This window comes from Melozone crissalis, unplaced genomic scaffold (genome assembly GCF_028551555.1).
Source record: "Melozone crissalis strain CALT ecotype California unplaced genomic scaffold, PUWL_Pcris_2 ptg000005l_1, whole genome shotgun sequence".
In the NCBI taxonomy this organism is placed as follows: domain Eukaryota; kingdom Metazoa; phylum Chordata; class Aves; order Passeriformes; family Passerellidae; genus Melozone; species Melozone crissalis.
The window spans coordinates 387,975-397,860 of record NW_026535783.1 but is presented as its reverse complement, the minus strand read 5'-3'; the positions used below and the strand labels follow the sequence as shown (position 1 = coordinate 397,860).

Here is a 9,886-nt window from a genome sequence, read left to right as displayed (position 1 = left end):
ATGCGGGTGAGAAAAGCTCTGCACAGGGACTGAACTCAATTTTGGACTGCCACAAATGAGGTGCAGCAGGCCAAGGTCTGCAAAAAGCGTGGTGCAGGAGGGTTCAGAGCCTCAGCGCAAAGGTTGAGACTTTGTTCTGTAACAAAAACCCTTTTAGTTGATAACTCATCCCTGGAGGGAGCAGCAGTGTCGCTGTGCCCGGCCCACAGTGGCTACATGTCCTTGAAGAGCTCCTCTGGCCCACACGAGTTCTCCAGGGTTTCCAGATCCCAGTCTGGGCAGCGCTGCCCCGAGGAGGCCGGGCCGGGCCTGGAACAAACAGAGCGATGTCACACAAGGTTGGAAACAAATATCAGTAATTCCAATTCATTTCGGGGTTATTCCAGACCTAATCACTCGCTGGGGCGGCAGTGGCAAAGCAGGCAGAGGACATTCAGTTTGTAAATCGCGTAAATTTATAAATTTATAATTTATACATTTGTGGTGGTTTGACATTGACAGGAAACAGGTTTTCTGGGAGGTTGTGGTCAAACCAATGGGTGCACAGATTTTAATATTGGCATCTGGTTTAGCCACTGGGATTTGGATACGCCTCTGAGAACACACAGGGGTTAAAAGCAGAGCTGCTCCCCTGGCAGAGCTGCTGCAGCTGGGCAGGGCAGGGCCAGCCCTGCGGTAGGCCTGGGCCTGGACAGAGATGGGAGGTGAGGAGGCCCTTGAGGATGGAAGGGTGGAGGAGCACCAAGAGACATCGGGCAGCCATCCCCCCACCCAGGAGAGAGAGGGAGAGTCGGCGTCTGAATTTGATAGCAGCAGCCCAGCAGGAGAAGGGGGGAGAGCGGCGAGAAGGTGCCCAGACAGGCAGAGAGTGAAATTTTAACCCTTGTCTTGCATGATAGAAACCCTCAATGCTGATCCTCCTGGAGCTGAATGAGAAGAGAGATAAGAGATAAGAGGGAATGGGCCACAAGGGAAGTGCAGAAGACTCTTGAGTGGAGGGGGAGATGATGGAGTGGCCTTTTGGCTGGACTTTTCTTGTGTGGCTGTGGACGGGACCATTTTCTTTTCCTGTGACACAGAGACTGCATTTAGGGGGAGTCAGTGCCTGAGAACCAGGAGGGTTCAGTGTGGGTACCCCTCGGCCCCAGGGTGTGCAAAAATGTGGGGGGGACAGGTGTCCCGAAGGAGAGACTGTGCCTTTTTGGAGTGAGACAAGGCACCCTTGAAAGACAACCCTGGAAGCAGCTCTGGTCCATGCACAGTGGTGAGAGCACTGGGCGTGGAAGGAAGGTGTCACGATGGCAAAGCACTTTCCGGGGAGTGCTGAGTGACATGGAAGCACACGAGGTTTCAGCGTGTTTCCAGGGGAAGCCTATGGTGCAAGAAGGACTCCTCTCCTCTTCATGAACTGAAGATTCAGCATTCTAAAGGGTGGTGCCAGACCAAGGGTTGGTGATTTTGGGGGAATGTATTGCATTGAGAATTTGGTGGGGAGGAGGAGGAAAATGCTTTTGTCAGGTTTTCATTTTCCTTCTGTGTTTTGTTTTTTTTTTTTTTCTTTCCATGTAGTTTAGTTATTTTCTTGTAGTTTAGTTAATGAAGTTTTCTTTATTTCTAAGCAGGAGCCTGCTTTGCTTATTCCTGGTCACATCTCACAGCAGACACCAGGGAGAGGGTATTTTTGTGGGGGCACTGGCATTGTGCCCCCATTGGGCAGTGTCAAACCATGACAATATTTATATAAAATTCTATATAAAAACAGTTTAGACATTTATACTTATGTAAAACATATATTTATATGTTTATAATTAAAGGCATATTTATATTTATATCTTATACAAATACATATATATTTTTTCATATACCTATTTTTACCTATACCTATTTATATACCTATAAATAAATAGAATTATAGTTTTATATTTATATTATAATTTCTATTACAAGTTGATAAATTTATATTTATATAAAGTATATAATTAAATTTATATTTATTAATATATTTTTTCATATTTTATATAACTATATAATTTATATTTTTATCTTGTATATGTAAATATATAAAAAATGTATTTATAGCTTTATATTTACATACAAATTTATATTGAAAAGAGTTTATAAATTTTTATTTAAAAATATAAATATTTATTATATATTTATATTTATAAAATATAATTATTTATTAATATAGTTTGTTTTAATATTTTATACAAATATATAAATAATATATATTTTATAGATAACTATATAAAAATAAGTATACGTATAAATATAATATATTTATATTTATAGTTTTATATTTATTTAAAATTATATTTTAAAAGATTTTATAAATGAACCATTAGAAGTTGTTGGAACACCCTGAGAATGACCATTTCACCCCCAATTCCCACATGGAGAGCTGGGCAGAGCAGCCCAGATGCAGGAATCCTGCTAATCATATTCCTTATTTCTGCTCTCTCTCCAGGACATGATTCCAGTACAGACAGCTCTGCCCTTGTGCCTTGGGAAGGTGATGTATCCCAAAAAAAAGTGGCATTTCCAACAGCTTTCGGTGCCTATAGGAATTACACTTATATAGGCTGAATCCACAAAAAAAAAAAAAAAACAAAAAAACCCCCAAAAAATCCCAAAAAACAACTGAATCCTGCAGAGAAACTTGTTATCCTGTGCGTTTAGAGGGGATTTATCAATCCCAGGGCTGTGAGTTCCCAGTGACGAGGAATTCCAGGGACCAGCATCAGTCCCTGCCTTGAACAGAGGATGTGATCTCCGAAGCTTGGCTCAGGACGTGGCTGCAGATTCACAGGGTTCATGCCCAGGTTTATTACACTGCTGCAATGCTGACAAAAAAAGCGAAAATTTCATGTGTTGCCCAGGATGGGAAGAGCTGGAGAGAAGTGGTGGAGAGTTCTACCCTCCAGTGCTGCCCTGTGAGGACTCAGGGAAATGAGGCACACAATGAATTCTGCGTTTTCAGACTGATTCGAGCATCTGCCTTCAGCTGCTCCGTGTGGTACAGTCAGCACTGTTGGTCAAATCAATGAATTCTTCGATTTTCAGAACCAAATTTTTCCATAACTCCCACCCAGGAATCTCTGGGGAGCTGAAATCTCTATAAAAAATGTCAATTCCAAAGGGGAATGAGCTCCCTAAGACAGCAGGCACTGCGGAGCTCCCACTTGGAGCTGCTCAGGCCCCTGGAGGCTCAGGGCTCTGAACATTCTGTGTTTCCTGGTGGTGGGAAATGAGCTCCATTCCATCCCTGTGGTGCTCCAAGGCCATCAGCAGAAGCCCTGTGAATGCTGAGTGTTGGATGCTGATCCAGAAGGGTTTCCTCACCCCTCCAGCTCTGCCAACCCCTCTAAATTCAATATATTGCTATATTCAGAGTATGGTAATTACTTTCTCTGAAAGTCTAACGAGCTTTCTCTGAGAACTCTTCCAAAACACTCTTCTTCAGACCTGAATAAATTGTGCCAAGCATCTTTTATATTCCTTTTGGCATGCAGTGACACCTAAGCAGATATTTGCCTCACCAAAAAGTCACTGGGATTAGCTGTGGAACAGATCTGGGCCCTTCACCAGTGACCTCAGAGCATCCCCCACTGCTCTGGTGGATAGAAATCAACTTATTTAAAAATAAAATACAGGCACCAAGCTCCAGCAGAGGGATTTCAGGTTCAATCACTGAAGGTGTGTTGTCCTTTTACCTCTGTGAGTCCATCCCCAGTGAAGCACACAGTGTGGAGCCACCCACTGATCACTTAAATTAATTCTGAAAGGTCTCATTAGCAAATAAATTGGGCTGTGGAGGCCTTTGTGCCATCACAGGATATTTCAGGTATAGCTGTTTTATTTTTTTTTTTTTTTTTTTTGGAGCATTTGCTCATATATTATTCAGGCATAAAAGAATTAAAAGTCCTCTGAGACCCCACATTTGTTGTCTGTGAGGTTTCAGCAGTTCCAGAGTTTTCTGATTTGGACAAGGAAGCCTGACAGGGCTTAAGCAACGTCAACAACCATTCCCTCCTCATTGGCTAAAATAACAGTTTTCAACACCACCCACGAGAGCACATCCTTAAGCCAAGCCACTGTTGAGTTTTCACATTGCACTGTGAGAACTGTTAAGCTTCTGTGTCCTTGTAACAACACGGTCCTCATGGAATCTCCAAGAAGCTGCCTCTGAATGAACCCAGCCCTGAATAAATGCGATGCGCGCAGAGGGGAGGCACTGGGCTCTTCACACCAAGCTCATCAGCAGCTCCACTCTGCTTTTAGGGCTCGGTGATTCCCACTTGCACAATGCCAGCAGCCTGCTCTGTGCTGTGAAATTATTTTGGGTTTCTCAGGGAGGCTGCATTGCCCTATCCTGACACGTAACTGAGTTAATTTCTGTAAATTGCAGCGAGTTGCACAGCCCCCTCTTGCCAGGAAGCCTGTAAGCAAGGCACTCTCCCCCAAAGTTTATCCCTCTGCTGGATCTCTTTTTGAAGTCTTGCCTTTTGGTAAACTTAAACTCCATTAACACATCTGGAGAACTGCTGACTATAAGAGATCATTTCATATTTCCTGACATTTAGTTCATAAATTAAAGGCAGAAGAAGCAGACCCACAGCTGGTGTGAATCACTGCAGCACTAATAATGTCACTGCAGCTCTGCTGACTTACACCAGCTGAGATGCTGGCCCCAAAACTGGAAGAAAGTGGTTTACATGACTTGATATTTCCTTCCAGAGCTGAGCAGGGCTCCTGAGGAGCAGGAGACACGCAAGGCTCTCCTTACAGGAGCTCAGAGCTCACCAAAAACCACTTCATTTTCTGGAATGAGAAGGGTCCCTGCACTTGGCTTTGCCTCCAGAGCCAGCCCGGCATGCTGTGGTTATGATTCCACCCAAGCTTTTGTCCTTGAGCAACTCTCATGGGATTTGGAAAGAGAAAAACCATCACAGCAACGTGGATGGAAAGGTTTCCTAAGAAACTTGACTAATCCAGGATTGTGCCTCTGAACCACTGCATTATTTCCTTAATTTTTTTTAGTAATTAAAATAATTGCTTCCAACCCTGAGCTGGCATTTTACCAAGAGAGGGGAATCTCAGCTCTCACCATCTGAGTTTCTCAGTGTGTTCATCCTTCCCCAGCTTGGTTGGGTTCTCTGCTTCATTTGGACATGAATCTTAATAAAATCTTAATATCATGAGTAGATAATAACAGAGGATAAAACCTGATACACACTTTTTTCAGTGTCATAAAAATAGGTGTCAGCAACAGCTCATAGGCAGAGAATTATTACAGCGCTAACACAGATATCTCGAATTTTTGAGGCCCCCACTAAAGCTCAGGGGTGCAGCTGAAATCTTGGCCTGGAAGCACCAATGCCCCGTGGTGCTCAGAGAAATCCTGTCTGCCTGTGGTTACTGGGAAAAAAGGCAAGTTAACCATAAAAAGAAAAATAAATGCTGTCATGGAGGAAGGGGGGAAACCTCTCACATGAAGTGATGCACTGAGAACACTCCATGTAGACAGACCTCTTTAAAACAGAATATTAAAAATGTGTGTAGGCTAAATGGGAGCTACATGTGATTAAAATTATGATGGTATTCCCCCTCAGAGATATGCTAGAGTCACTATAAGGTAAACTGTAGAGGCATTTTTCTTTTTTAATTCAATGTAGAATGGAAAAAGAAAATAAAATGTTTTACATTTTGGCAGTAGTAAAAGTATTCAGCTTCCAGATACAGTTTTTGCTGGCATGTATTCCTAGAAATTATATGAAAGCAGGCCCATATACTTCAAAATAATCCTGCAAAATGTAAATCCCTCCAAGTCCTGAAGAACTTGCTGGGTACATTCAACTTCATGACTTGAAATTGGAGTTGAGGGATTTTTCCCTAATGTAGTGAAGAAACAGAGATTTTTTTGTGTGCATCTGCAGAGAGCAGTGGTGTCAGAGATCATCAAAGCCCAATCCATGCCCAGCCCCAAGACAAATTCATAGAAAGTAGAGAAAAATACTCAGGAAACAGCTGAGTGGAACAATTCCATGCCTGGCATTCCCCTAAGCTCAGTGTGGCGAGCAACTCCAGTATCCACTGAGGTCACCAGACAGACAATGACAACAACACCAATAAAAATAGAAATAAACATAAAAATAGAAATAAAAACAAAACTAGAAATAAAAATAAAAACAATTAATAATTATTATAATAAAATATTATACTATTTTATTATAATAATTATTATAAAATAGAAAATATTATATTATTAATATTAATAAAATAGTATCTTGGTCAATTTCACAGCTAATGAAGAATATTTTCAATGCAGCAACCACAAAATTAATGTTCAACCAGGGAATCAAATGTTCCTTCATCAGCTTCCACCTCTGGCTTGAGGCCAACCTGCACCTGCACCCATCACCACCTCTGCACTGCAGGGCAAGCCTGCAGTTCCCTCTGTGAAACACAACTTAAAGCCAAACTTGCAAACCCAGGATGATTTTAAATTTTGTCTTCAGCGCCTCTGAAGGATGCTCTTCCTCCTCTGGGACTGGAAACCATCAAATGTGGGATGATTTTGTTTGATGCTTGCACAAGTTGCGTGGGGTTTATTTTAGTTCACACATCCTTGGAAACCTCCAGAGGGAGGAAAGCAAACTTGGAATCCCTCAAATATCCTATATATCCACACTGACTACAGCAAGAGCAAACAAATATATATCTATATATTGAGAAGATGATCATATTTATCTCTTAATGACTTAACTTTCAATATCTGATCTAATTTCGAGTAATTGGTCTAGATCAGTTCTCAACATTCATATTCATCCACTGCATTCATTTAGTCCTACAAAGCAGAAACTTCTTTAGGGAAACTTCTATCCTTTGAGTTGCAAATTCCCAATGAACTTCAGCTGGCACTGGTGCAGGTCCTTATGTCAAGAGAACATTCTGGTTGAGCAATATAAATACAGCCTTGGATCTTTCCATATGATCAAACACGCTTACAGATGCTCACTAACAAAGATCTACTTAAAAATGTAATAATAGATGTCACTTACAAGGAAAAGGCCTAGACCATGTTTGTTTTAGACAAGTGGCACACATTTCTGTGGCTCATTTCCACTTAAACTCCTTCCTGCTTAAATAAACTACACCACATGCACTTTGAGGAACACCCCAGCACCACTGCACTCGCTGGGGAAAAAACACAAACCTCTCCGTCACAGCTACAAAAGCACAGAGCAAAGGGAAAGAACTTGGTTTGTTTGGGAATTTTGTCAAGGCCTTTCATAAATCCAGCGTATTGCAAATCCACTGGCAAATGCTGGGAGACATTTCTCAAAATCATCAAGCACTACTTATATCACATATACATTTACACAACACCAAATCTGGCTAAGCTGTGCCATAACCCTGCTCCAGGCTGCCAGATCCTGGAAATGCAGGGTGTCCATCATCTTTTCCTACCTCTCAGGGCGACCACAGAGATCTCAGAGGGCAAATTAAAAAACCCTGGTTTGATTTCTTGTGTCCTGGCGTTCCTCTGCCTGCATCCCTGAAGGGGTGGAGTGTGCAGGGATGGGGTTTTCCACCCCAAAATCTGGTGGCTGCACACGGCAGCCACAACTGAAACAAAGAACAAAAGAGTGTTTAACTGGGGAAAAGCAGGAGTTGGTGTGGAGTCTGAGCTTGCAGAGCCTCCCTGAAGCACAGGCTCACCCTCTGCACTGCCTGGTGAAGGGTGGAACCATCCCCTCCACAAATGAACAACATTCAAAGTGTTCTGAATGAACAAAAACGCACCAGTTCAGCATCTGTGCGATGAAAATTCCCCCTCTCAGCGCCAGACTGGGGTGCTCTGATTTAGGAGTGTTGTGGTTTGACACAGGTGGAATTTGGGGAAGTAATATCAAAAGTTTTTGTATTATTAATAGTCTGTGGAATTATTAAGAAATTGGATATGTTTTTGTGAAAGATAGATGTTAAATGACAAAAAAAAACCCTTGGTTTTTTTTTGTTTTTTGGGTTTTTGTTGTTGTTTGTTTGTTTGTTTGTTTGTTTTCGTGGGGTGTTTGTTCGTTCTTTTATTGATTATTGGGTAAAAGAGGGAGTGTTGTGGGGTTGGTCTTGTTTCAGGAAATTTTAAAATTAAAAAAATCTTAAATTCCCAAACCAAAACCACTACAAGGAGAATCCACAGACTCTTTTAAAACCTCCCACAACTGAATTAAGCACATTCCTCCTCGCTGCTGAACAATTTGTGCACACACACACCTGGGCACCATGAGGAGCCCATTTCTGCCCAGATCACCTATTTTGCACAGATCTGCTCAGCAGGTTTGGGATCGTTCACTTTAATCAGCTTATTGCAGAAAAACACTTTGGATCAGTGGAGCACTTGGATGTGCCACTCCTGTAGGTGTTTTCTAATGACAAAATGCACTCAGAAACACAGAGCAGCGGTGAGCTCTTAATAAATCTGGGAGCAGAATTCAATTTACAACCTAAGGCAGAGCAGATGAAGTGCAGCCGGGTTTTTTCCCCCCTCTAACAGGTCTCTATTGAATATAAAATTGTTTTTAGATCTCAGAAGTGTGCTTTCCTCTCTGCTGCCTCTTAACTCCCATCCAGCCTCTCCCTGTGTTCCTGCTGACCCCTCCCCAGCCACAGAGCTGAATCCATTCATACTTTTCTGAAATGAGATCAAAGGTTTGATAATGGAGATCAAACAATCGCCTGCAGTGACACCTGTGAGAGCTGAAACCTGTTCAAACACACAGGAAAGGAAAAACTAAAAATGATTTTAAAAAAAACCAATAAGAAGAAGGGGACAGATTGTATTTAGACCAAACACACAAGCTCATTACTTGCTGGGTAAATGCTGCTAAAGAGTCTGGAGATTGAGATTTTTAAGAAAGGTTGCACCATCTCCAAATAAACAACAAAACCCCAGCAAAACAAGAGGATGGGTTTTTCCTTTGTGTGTTTCCTTGGTCAAAATTGCCATAAAATGAGGGGTTTTCTTCTTCATGAGCCACTCTGCTTTTTATTCCTGTAAATGGCCAAAATCACAGAAAGCAGTGAGAGCCCAGCTGGGATGGCAATCGGCCCCAAAGGTGGAGAGGGAGGAGCCCAGGAGGGACACCAGGCTCTGCATCCATGAGCCACCTTTTGGGAAAGGAACCAAGGAGCTGTGAGACACAAACCAAGAAAGCAACATTTTAAACAGAAATTTCTCATTTCCATCTCTCCAAAGATCAAGGCACAGCTTCAGGGAGCCCATGCACCTCATGTCCCCTCTACCCGATGCTCCTTCTCAGGCCCCAGGTTTTCAGAGACACTGAATGAGGACATCAAGAACAGGTTTGGGATAAAATTCAGGCATTTGAGGGTGAGCTGCGAGGCTCCTCAGGAGCATTAACCCACAAAGGAAGGTGTGACACTGGTGTCCCAAAGCCACCGTGCCCTGCCAGCCTGCTCAGCACCTGCACGGACACCTGCAGGTTCCATCTCACACACTGAAAAAATCACTCAGCAATTTTGGGTCACTTTGGGGTGGAATCAGCACCTTCCAGTGAGGAGGAAAGAGGCTGTGTCAGGCTCAAAAGAAAAAAAACCAAAAGGAAATTAAGGGATGACCCACCAGCTGTCCACAATGTGGGAACAGCCGTCCTTGGGTCAGCTCAGCTCTGCCCAGGCTGCTTTTGGTGTGTTCAGCAACTGGAGTGAATTTCTCTGTCGTGGCCCTGTGTCCTCTCAAGGCCAGGGGAACCTCCCAGAGCCCTGAAGACACCCCACACAAAATGTGCAGGAACAGAAAAACCGCAGCAGAAAGCACAGAATGCAACGAAAATGCGACAAAATTAATCAGATATTGCTGTGC

At 42.7% G+C, this 9,886-nt stretch overlaps 1 protein-coding gene across 1 annotated transcript in view; it reads right to left on the bottom strand.

The window, feature by feature from the left end:
• Positions 1-212: 212 nt before the first annotated feature.
• Positions 213-9,886, bottom strand: part of XRCC4 (X-ray repair cross complementing 4) — a 132,744-nt gene continuing 123,070 nt past the window's right edge. Inside the window, exon 8 of the mRNA XM_054283768.1 lies at positions 213-309. Coding sequence (XP_054139743.1) covers positions 213-309 — 97 coding nt within the window. The remainder of the gene's footprint in view (positions 310-9,886) is intronic.